General features: G+C 37.2%; 1 protein-coding gene across 7 annotated transcripts in view; it reads right to left on the bottom strand.

Annotated features, from left to right (window-relative positions):
- Positions 1-8542: 8542 nt before the first annotated feature.
- Positions 8543-12181, bottom strand: part of LOC126353889 (cytoplasmic dynein 2 light intermediate chain 1) — a 79227-nt gene continuing 75588 nt past the window's right edge. For 6 of the 7 annotated variants that reach the window (XM_050003095.1, XM_050003097.1, XM_050003096.1 and 3 more), the window contains exons 8-9: positions 9748-9840; positions 8543-9657 (exon numbers count right to left, since the gene is read on the bottom strand). In XM_050003095.1, coding sequence (XP_049859052.1) covers positions 9601-9657; positions 9748-9840 — 150 coding nt within the window. In that variant the 3' untranslated portion in view covers positions 8543-9600. Of the gene's footprint in view, positions 9658-9747; positions 9841-12181 lie in introns of those variants that run through there. The other variant, XR_007565228.1, reaches the window with a different exon arrangement.

Genomic DNA, 12181 nt, shown 5'->3' with positions numbered 1-12181 from the left:
TTATTTAACAACCAGTTTCACAACCTAGAAGTCACACCATCAGGTTAAATGTGGTGAAACGAGTATTTTAGGAAATTCAATATTTTGTCGTATTTTCACTACTGACTGTAAGCAGGAATCGACATATATACATCCATGAATTTAGTTTCCCACTCTCCGTACTTTCTGTTATTTTAATCTTTGTTTTACATTTCATTAATGATTTGGTTTAATTGCATTTTTTTTATGCACTGAGCTTCTACAGTTGGTTTATATAATTTGAAATTAAATCTATTATTTAAAAGGTGAAGGAAGGAAAATTACTGTCTGTTAATGCTCAGTATCCTCATTGACTGTTCATTATTATTACATTACGATGTTTCATAACTGCCACAATTGTAATGCCACCAAGTAGCTTTCCTCACGTCACACTATCACTGTACCATAAAATCAGTTTGCATTTGCTTGTCAGCACTGAATGTTGACTAGATACTTTTTATCCATATTGGACAGACCCATTTCTGGTGAGTGCTTCATTTCAAAGAGTAATGTACATCTGTTGCTATTACCATAATGTTTCTTCACTGATACCAGTTTCTGTATTTTTGTAGCACTGGAAGCGTAAGCCATATTAAGCGAATAAATAATGTTGCCAAGACTTATTAAAGTGTTGAGTATTCTACAGGTTTTCATAAATGAGTTTGCGAGTATAAAATATGTGACAATAGTGGCTGTATCTTTTGACTGTATTTACTTAGAAGCTTGAATGTCTTACACCACCAAGGAACCACAGATCATAGCATTTGACATATATTTCAATTTGATTCCCCATACCCACTCCAGAGAAAAAAGGGCCTTAACAGATGGACAGACAGACAGTGGTCCTTGAAGGTTTCTGTTTTTACCGAATGCAGTATGGAAACCTAAAAATTAGGAACAATCTATTTGAAAAGAATACTTCATTAGATGTCAAGACATGTAGGAGACCACTATTATCATCTGTTTGTGACCAATGCTGTTCCCTTTGTACACTTTGTAAAAGGGACAACAGATTCCACCTGCCGAGCTTCTTCTCTCCCACATCATAGTGTCAGTTGTCAAAAATAGAGCCTAAATACTAATTCACTGTTCTAAGCCATGAGGGATGTATAGTTGCAACTGTACTGAGCTGTATACACATAATCTGCATAGAATCATAAAGATAACTATCAGTTCCAGCTGCCTTCCCCTATTAAGTGGTTTTAGTTGATTTTCTATTCTGTAATCACTTGCCTCAGTTTCTGAAATTGTGGCATTTGTACATGATTGAAAGGAGATTGTGCAGGGCTAACTTCCTCAGAAAATGAAATTGAGAATTTTGGTCTTCTCTCTCTCAAGCTTCATTCTGGTGACAGTATCATCAGTGAGTGACTGGAGAGATGACTTTGGTTCGTTTATCAATCTTACATAAGGCTATAACTATTTGACATTATTCTTTAGATTATATATAAGAATTTTACTATTGAATTAATTGGAAACTTCTTGTGTCGCTCTCCTCATGAGCACCTTGGCTTTAAGCAGCTTTTGTATCTCAACATGAATTTATCTCTGTTTAAACCACTGATAAACCTGTCCTTGTTTCTACTGCAACCACATCAATACTCCACTAGCCACATGACAGTCTGTGTCTAAGTGTACTTCTGACACCAGTAGCTCATTGCCCACTTCCCTATTCCATTTGCAAATGGTGCATGTGAAGAATTATTGTCAGTAAGCCTCTGTGTATCAAATTTTCTCAATGTCGACATTTTGTGGGATGTACATGGGAGGAAGTAGTATGTTGTCTGACTCTTCCCAGAAATTACACTCTTAAAATTTTAATAGTAAATCTCTCCATGATGCACAATGCATCTCTTGTGGCATCTCCCACTGGAGTTTGTTGAGCGTCTCTGTAATGCTCTCGCCCAAGGAAATGATCCTGTGATGAAACAGGGTGCTCCTGGATGGATCTTCTAGATCTATTCTATCAGTCCTACCTGGTTAAGGTCCCAGACTGATGAGCAGTACACAAGATTCAGTCAAACAAGTGTCTTGTAAGCCACTTCTTTTGTGGATGAGTTACATTTTGTTACGATTCTTCCTATAATCCCAGTTTGGCATCTGCTTTTCCTACTATTGTTTGATGTGGTCACTCTACTAAAGATTGATCTGGAAAGTTACTCCACGATATTTTGTTATCAATAGACAGTTATACTGTAGTGGATTTCTTTCGCTACTCATGCACAATATGTTACATTTATTTATGTTCAGGGTGAACTGGGAGACACTTCTCCATTCATTAATTCTCTGTAGGTCATTTTGCAAACTGATACTGTCTTCTGGTGTTACTACTTCCTTATACACAACTGCATGATCTGAAAACAGTCTTAAAGGGATTTCAATGTTTTCTACTAGATCATTTATATACATGGTAAACTGTAATGTTTCTATCACACTTCCTTTGGGTTTCCTGGAAATTACTTTTGTATCTGTCTATTTTGTACCATTAAGAGCAATGTGTTAAGCCCTATCTGCAAGGAAGTCTTGAATCCAGTTACAAACCTGGTTTGATACTGGGTAAGCTTGTATTTTTTTTCACTAAACAGCAATGCAGGATGGTGTCAAATGGCTTCCTGAAGTCAAGGAACACAGCATCAACCAGAGTCCTGATGTCTACAGTGTTATGAATCTCAAGGAAAAACAGAGTGAGCAGATATTTGCAAGATCTCTGTTTGTGGAGACCATTTAGGAGAGATCTACATTCCCCAAAAATGTCATAATTCTAAAGCGTAAAACATGTTCCACAATTCCTCAACAGACTAACATCAATGATATGTGTCTATAATTATGTGCATCTGTCCTATAACCCTTCTTGAAAGTGGGAATGACCTGCACTAGGTACCCTTTGTTGCTCCAGCAAACTATGATCAACTGTTGCTAGAAGTGGAGCAAGTTCTTCTGCATAATCTTTGTAGAATCTTAACGCAGCAATCTCATCTGGTCCTGATGCCTTTCCACTGCAAAGTGACTGTAGATGCTTTTCTACTGTGCGATCAACTATTTCAGTACTGTCATTTTGATGTTCATACAATGATTGAAAGGAGAGACTGTATTATGATATTCCAGAGTGAAACACTTTTGGAAAACCAAATTCAGTGTTTCAGCCTTCTCTCTCTTATGTTCCACTTTGGCCCTTGCATGGTCACTGAGTGGCTGAATAAATGATTTCAAACTGCTAAATGAAAATTTAACTTTCAAAGTCATTGAACACTTCCATCATTGTTCTCCTTATGTTCATTTTCACTTCATTCAGCTTTTGTTTGTCTCCTAGGTTTTGAATTCTCTTGAATCTGTGATGGCACTCTCTTTGTTAATCTATCAGTTTTATAACAACAAGGCCCATCCCTTAAACGTAGCTCAGAAAGTACTTGTCTAGGGCTTACTGAACAATGCTATTTACTTTTTTCCATTTCTGCTCTACATCTTCACCCTCAGCAATGAATATTTGATGTTGACTATTTAGATACTCTGCAATTTGTATCCTGTCAATCTTTGTAAGGCTGGCTGGTTGATTTAGGGAAGAGAATCAAACAGCGAGGTCATCAGTCCCATCAGATTGGAGAAGGAAGTTGGCCATGCCTTTTCAAAGGAATCATCCCGACATTTGCCTGAAATGATTTAGGTAAATCATGGAGAACTAAATCAGGATGGCTCGATGCAGGATTGAACCACTGTCCTCCCAAATGCGAGTTCAGTGTGCTAACCACTGAACCACCTCGCTCAGTCTTGGTAAGGAAAAATATTTTCCTACTTTCCATAGCAGCTTTCAAACAAGGCTATAGAACTATGGTAGGCCTTTTCAAAATGGCACTATCTTGCTCAGTATGTGCAAGTCAAGATTGTAATAGACACTGAAGCACCGAAGAAAACAGTATAGGCATGAATACTCAAGTACAGAGATATGTAAACAAGCAGAACATGGTGCTGCAGGTGGCGATGCATATATAACACAATAAGTGTCTGGCACAGTTGTTAGCTCGGTTACTGCTGCTACAATGGCAGGTTATCAAGATTTAAATGAGTTTGAACGTGATGTTATAGTCAGCGCACAAGCACAAGCTATCTCCGAGATAGCATTGAAGTGGTGATTTTCCCATACAATCATTTCACGAGTGTACCATGGATATAAAGAATGCAGTAAAACATCAAATCCCCAACATCGCTGCAGCCAGAAAAAGATATTGCAAAAACGGGGCCAATGATGACTGAAGAGAATTGTTCAACGTGACAAAAATGTAACCCTTCTGCAACTTGCTGCAGATTTCAATGCTGGGCCATCAACAAGTGTCAATGTGTGAACAACTCAAAGAAACATCACCGACATGGGCACTCAGAGCTGAAGGCTCAGTCATGTGCCCTTGATGCAAAGCTATACATCTCACTTGGACTCATCAACACCGACATTGGACAGTTGGTGGCTGGAAACATGTTGCCTGGTCCAGTGAGTCTTGTTTCAAATTGTATCGAATGGATAGATCTTCATGGGTACGGAGACAACCTCATGAATCCATGGACCCTGCACCTCAGCAGGAGACTGTTTGAGCTGGTGGAGGCTTTGTAATGGTGTTGGTTGTATGCAGTTGGAGTAACGTGGGAACCTGATACTTCTAAGTGACACACATGTAAGCATCCTGTCTGATCACCTGCATCCATTCATGTCCATTGTGCATTCTAACAGACTAGGGTGATTCCAGCAGGACAATGCGACACCTCACACATTCCAGAATTGCTAAAGAGTGGCTCCAGGAACACTCTTCTTGTTTTAAACACTTTTGCTGGCCACCATATTCCCCAGACATTAACATTATTGAGCATATCTGGGATGCCTTGTAACAAGCTCATCAGAAGAGATCTCTATCCCCTCAATCTCTTACGGATTTATGGACAGCCCTGCAGGATTCATGGTGTCAGTTCCCTCCAGTACTACTTCAGACATTAGTTGAGTCCATGCCACATCATGCTGCAGCACTTCTGTGTGCTTTCGGGGGCCATACAGGTGTACTAGTTTCTTTGGCTCTTGAGTGTATTATACTCAAGAATTTTATCCCACAAAACTTCAAACCTTCATCCTCCGATACTGAAACAGAGTTACTTTTGCAAGTCTTATGCTTACTTTTTACTTGCAGTTACTTAAAAATGAATGAATGCATTTATTTGATAGCCGTCTAATGCCATAACATTCAATCCTGTTCAGGAGAATGTAATGCTGTACCATGTTGAACCCTTTGGTTAAGTCCAAGAATACACCCGCTGTTTTCCATCAATTACTTTCAAAATAGTTTAAATGCATTCTAATGTAAATGTATCAGTAGTTTTCTGGGTTATGAAACCATGTTGAGAATGAATTAAGTTCCATTTGTGTCAGTGAACCTTATTAATTTTTTGTAAATAAAATAGAAAGAAACTTCCACATGGGAAAAATATATTAAAAACAAAGATTCCAAGACTTACCAAGCGGGAAAGCGCCGGCAGACAGGCACAATGAACAAAACACACAAACACACACACAGAATTACTAGCTTTCGCAACCAATGGTTGCTTCTTCAGGAAAGAGGGAAGGAGAGGGATAGACGAAAGGATGTGGGTTTTAAGGGAGAGGGTAAGGAGTCATTCCAATCCCGGGAGCGGATAGACTTCCCTTAGGGGGAAAAAAGGACAGGTGTACACTCGCACACACACACATATCCATCCGCACATACACAGACCATAATTTGTTGTACATTTTGTTGTACATTACTTTTTCCTATACTATGGACAAAGAGGAGGATTATGTGATGCAAAAATGGTTCATCACTTTATCATCAGTTTTATCAATATGTATTATTTTTGTTGTTTTTAATAGCAAAGAAAGGATATCCTGCTATATCAGCAGCAATAAGTAACACAACTTAACAATCAATTAGGTGTATTGACAAACACTTTTACAACCCCACAAAACATGTAAACGAGCACTAATTTGCTTATTGGAAGTTAACTGGAATTGAACTAGCAACTTATACTTGAGCCATGCACATTGCTGCAAAACGTAATGGTAATAGGCTTAAATATTATCTGGAAAATGGAGAATATCTCAGTTCAGGTTGAGCTGGCTAGTCCATATACATTAGCAGAGCATAGTTAACTCTGGAGGATAGTGGAATGATTGTTATTGGGCCTGTGGATGCTTATATCAGCTGTTGTTGGTTCTGCTCATGCTCAAGTAGTGTGAGAGTCCACTGCTGAATCCACCACTGCCCATGGCAAGGCAATGAAACTCCTCCTATCAACAGTTTCAGCTTCCATAGAAGGAAAGGATTCTAAATATCCGATTATGGTGAGCACTTGCATAGGAGAGTAAGATGCTCGATTATATTTCGGATGAAAATCTGTAAGATCCTGCTTAGTATACCATCAATTCCTGCTGACTACATGTATTATAGTTGTTATTTAACCTTTACTACTGTTATTTCCCTCCTTATATTTCTAATAAACACTGGTAAGTTACAGGTGTTGATTTTGTTTCCTATTGGCTGCTGATTTGTGTTGAAATTACTTTGTGTGCACTGAAGTTTTAGCTATTCTAGCGAAGTAGTTGTTGAATTTTCTCTCTTGGTGCCTACAAGAGAAATTTTTGTCAAAGTCTCACTCGACTGTTTCTTGAGTTCTTGTCATATACACAGAATTCACATTGAGACGGAACACCTGGCAAGATCAATAAAGTCCATACTAATAAACTTCTTGAAAGAAACAGTACAACCACAACATAACATATCAATAAATTTTTATTTAATTCCTATGAATCTGATCTGTTGCTGGTTGCCACATTTGTACACAATGCTATTTATGTAGTGACTTAAGGTGCAAGTGTAATAAGTGTGTACTTAATAAATGTTATCGTTTGCTCTTCTCAGCTTGTAAAGAACACCCATATGCTAAGTTACGGAGTTGTGTTCTTGCATGAATAAAAGAATGGCATAATATTATCTGTGTGGAATAATTATTTATGAATATGTTCATACATATAAAATGGACATTTATATACAATTTCAGCATTTTAAGTTTTGTGAAGTGCAACCTTAATTGCTTGGAGAGAAACTATTATACAACAAAGTCTGAAAAAGACTTAGTGATCAAAAGTAAATAATCATATGCAAAATAAAATGAAACCACTAAAATTGCAGATTTCACTACGAAGCTAATTAAAATAAGTCAGACCCACACAATAGATAAGTTGCTGCTGCGTAATATGTTGTCATGACCACTGAGTGCAATAAAAAGTGCAGGGAATTTGTAGAGGCATTGAAACAAATTTAAATAAGAATCTCTTCATTTCATTGATAATAATTAAGAGTAGTTGGAGAAAGAAGAGATGTGGACCAAATTCATTTTTATTGAAGTATATGTAAGAAAACTTAAGGTTAGACTCTGGCGTCAAGTGATTATTGGGGGTGTTGAAGTGCACAAAGGAGAAAATAAAACATTTGATTAATGGGTGATGAACAAGTGTGATAGGAAAAAAGAGAAAGTAAATGTAAATATACACACACATAAGATACCTAGATGAATACATACAAAAAACTCAACAATATGAATACATTAACGACCCTGCAGACTGCTGCAGTGGTACACTTAATGTCAGAACAATTGCATGTCTTTTTGGTCACTGAGCATGGTAGGACAGTGCTAAGTGGGAAGACTATCATTCATGAGTACAGTGGTTCAAAGTTCTAACCTGCTATCCACATTTATGTTGCCGTGATTTCCCTATATAGCTTAGAATAAATTCCAGGATGGTTCCTTTGAAGGGGCACGGCTAATATACTTTCCTATCTTCCACAATCTGAGCTTGCACTCTAGCTTTCATGAACTTTTTATCAAAGGGGCATATGATTAATCTTCTTTCCTTTTTTACCTTTGTGGTCTTCAAAAAATTTACATAGACACTTGTTTACAATGGTGTAAGCTTTACTTCAATAAATTTCTTCAAACACTCAGTAAACATAACTTATTCATGTGAGAGTTCGTAATTTTAATAATAAAATGTTGCGAAATGGTAATTGTGACACAGTTATCAAACACATCTATAAACAAATAGTTCAGGCATACAGCTCTTGTTACAAGTATAGAGGATCCAAAGCAAGGTTTGGATATAAAACAGCAGATTAGATTAGATTAGATTAGATTAATACTTGTTCCATAGATCATGAATACGACACTTCGTAATGATGTGGAACGTGTCAGGTTAATAAAAGATGTCTGTACAAGAAATTACATTACACAAAATATTGTATGACACAAATGATTAAGGGTTTTTTTTTTTTTTTTTTTTTTTTTTTTTTTTTTTTTTTTTTAAATACTTACTTTATATCTAAAAATTCAGCCAATGAGTAGAAGGAGTTGTCATCTAGAAATTCTTTTAATTTATTTTTAAATGTTAGTTGGCTATCTGTCAGGCTTTTGATGCTGTTTGGTAGGTGCCCAAAGACTTTTGTGGCAGCATAAGCATGATATGTCTTTTGACAAATCTGGGGCGTATTTTCCCAACATCTCAATTATTTTCCTCTTTCAGGAAGAGAACATCAGAGTTTATGTTTCTTGTCTTGTGTCTATCACACAACTCCTGGTGTCTTATTGTGAGTTTATGCATTTTTACATTCACGTAATATTGGAAGGTTTAATATTTTTAGTTCTGGGTTATACTATACAAATTTTTCATATGTTTTTGACTGTGGTTTTATTTAATTTTGACTTTTGTGATACAGAATGATTTTTGATAAAAAAAAAGTTACATCTTTCTGCTGAAATTTAAGTAGAGCAGGAAGTGACATAAAACATTCGTGCACTGCACTGATTAATGTATTACAAATCTCTATTTCATCTAAATCGTGACAATTTTAACTTAATAAAAAGACTGATGGCCTCCACAGTACTTATCTTCAAGAGGTACAAGTCCCAATACACACAACAAAACCACAGAAAAACGAATTGAAACAGTACTCTTAGTTCTGCATCATGAGTTCCTTCTTCAGTAGAGGAAAGAAGAAATCACTGGGAATGATTGGAAATGGTGGGAGGGTGGCATGTGATTCAGAAGACAGGTTAAGACTCACACTGAGTACATTGTGAAGGTTGGAGAACTATTTTTACTTATTTTGTACAAGTTTTACTGAGATGCATCTGCTGAAAGTTAAGTACAGGCCATCCCACTTTGTCATTGTGAATTTATCTACCTTCAACTTTTCTTTTATACAATTAGTTTTAATTTTAATATCAACTACAATTTTTACTCTCTAATCTCTGTGGGCATATATTCATACACATTTTACCTGTACCTAATTTCCTCATGTTTTATAATCTTAGTAGTACTACGACCAGTGTCAATTTTTTGAACCATCACACATATTAGTACTTTTCCATGGGATCCTACTGGACTGAAATCCAATAAAGCTTGAAAGATCAATACTGATGCAGCTAAGAGAACATATCTCATCTCAGAACCACCTGGAGCTACTTCACTCTTGCACCCGGCCTGTAATACCGTCTTCAACTGCACCTGTTTTGTTATTAGTTTTGTTGGTGTTGTTGTCTTTTCTCAGCTTCCTGGCGGTATCGTTCAAGCTCCTGACAAAAAATAAATTGTTTGTGACAGAGACATAACAGATGAAATGAGACATTAATAATAAACCAAAATGTATTTGGCAAAAAACTTACTTCATCTTTCTGTGCCCTTAATGAATCTATCAATGGTTCACGAAAGTTGAGATCCTTGGCAGGATCATCTGGAATAGCATTAGTTTCTGCCTCCTGTAATAAGAATCAAAGAAGTAGATGAAAATCTTGAAAGACCATTGCTTTTCTCAGAAACTGGGACTAAAATGAAGTATAACAGAGATAATATAAACTTATGGAACAGAATTCATGAGCAGTACATAGCTGCAGGAGGCAAAAACATTCATACTGCCACACAGAAGTAAATGACACTGTGACGGCCTTTCGCCACATAGCTGTCTTAGCAGTTTTGTATGTCCCTAGCTCATAACAGCCATTGTTAAGTTAAAGAGTTTCTTCCTTCTTGTGTTACTTCCATCTCAAGCTTTCAATCCTGCCATGTGATCAGATACCAGAACACTGTGGTCACTGCCTACAAGTAGAAAACAATAGTTCAGTCAACGTGAGACTTCCGTTGACCTAGCTTTGACCAGTTTCTATCTTCTCCTCAGGGTGTTAACACTGCTTCCTGCTCCACACTCACACTGTTAGGGACATGCCATGTGGCAACATGAACAGTGAAGCTTTCAGAGATACCCGAGTCATGCCATCTCTACCCCTGCTACGCAGCTGGGTCTGTACTGGTTTTCATGCTGCATTTTCTGCGAAGACTGTTAATTTACGCCTTATGTTCGATTACCGTTGTACTGGTGAAACTTGGGATGAGACTGCCACCTTGCTTGGCATCGACATTTTCTACTGTGCTGCACCATTTTCCAGCACCAACCATGCTAGTGAGTGACTTTGTTCAGAACTTATGAATTGCTAGACTATTTTGTGTGTTTTTCACTGTAGTTGCATAATCAGTAATTAGATGTTTTCCTCAAACAAGTGTGAGCATTGTTCTTGTGCTGTCTCCACCATGCTCTGCTCTACTATTTGGTAATCGAGTTATAAGTTAGGTGAGGAAACATTCCATAACACTTTCCCAGCATTTGGAACTGCAGGGTAAGAGTAACACATCTGTTGTGAGGATGAAGGGGAGGCAAAGATCTCCATTACATACATGTGTTCCTTTCTTAGAATTTCTAGTCTCATGATATTTAAAAAAAAAAAAAAACAATATTTGTTGTAGCCTTGGTAACCCGAAGACAAACAGTTTTTTTCCTATCCTTCCATATTATTCTTTCTGGAGGTGAATATTTGTGAGAAGAATTATAAGATGATAAAAGCTAGAAAGTCCAAATACAAATCCAGCAACAGAAGCACACAGTGATTAAATCAACCACTAAAGTGGTTTAGAGTTTGGTATTTTTTTCTTTTGAAGAAACTCTAAAAGTTGGCAGCATACAACAACAAGCAGGCAGACAGGAATTCACACAAACACTGTCTGGTTTCCAACTGATAACTGGGCTCCACGTTAAGCAATATAGTGGCTTGGCTTACACTCATGCACAGTCTTCCAAGAACATTGTCAAAACATGAGCTACATGTTTCTCTGGTGCCCGTCGGGACTATCAACAGATGGGGTTTCACTAGGCATGGCCTACACCTAAACAGGACTGGGAAGGGAAGATTGGTACAGCTGATTCATGAAAGTGTAGGGGATGGATCTTGGGCCACACATGGTCAAATACCTGTTGTCATAGGTAGGAAAAGTAGGCCTTTTTTTTAGGATAAATCCAGACAGCAGGATCCTCTGCCTAAAGAGTATCTCCAGCATTTAAAAAAAATACTGAAACAAAAACTCACAAGACAGATTTTAACACCTCAAATATCACATATACCAGATGTCACAAAGAAAAACAAACCATTGGAAAGAGTAACATGGGGCATTCAAGAGACTTGACAATCCTCCATCAAACCATGCAATCAATAAAAAATAAAAACAACTATTAGACGTTGAGCTGCAATCTTTGAACTGCACAGTAGTTTGTATTACTGAGCACTGGTGTAGATACACAGAAATCCAACATGTAGTATTATCACTGTATGAAAAGGCAGACTCTTACTGCAGAACTACTTCAAGGGGTGGAGGATCATGCATTTATATCAGAAAAGGAACACAATTCAAATCAAGACGTGACCTCATTACCGTAAGTGAAGACAAACACTTCGAAATATCAGCTATTGAATTAACAGAGCTTGATATCAACAATAAATTAATCATTTTGTGTGTGTATAGATCTTCCAGTGGTAGTGTGGGCACTTTTTTCAATAAGTTAACAGAAGTTCTAGATAAAGGCTCAAGTACAAAGGTCAACATAATTCTGTGTGGGGGCATTAATATCAACACTAACATCATAAATGAATCCAGCAGCACCTTCATAAATATAATTCAAAGTTTTGACATGTCCCTAGTAGTCAATAGTGCAACAAGGGTTACCACGACGACTTCATCAGTAACTGACCATGTGGTCACAAATATGGACGGGGA

This window comes from Schistocerca gregaria, chromosome 3 (assembly GCF_023897955.1).
Source record: "Schistocerca gregaria isolate iqSchGreg1 chromosome 3, iqSchGreg1.2, whole genome shotgun sequence".
In the NCBI taxonomy this organism is placed as follows: Eukaryota; Metazoa; Arthropoda; class Insecta; order Orthoptera; family Acrididae; genus Schistocerca; species Schistocerca gregaria.
This window is presented reverse-complemented; position numbering and strand designations above follow the sequence as displayed.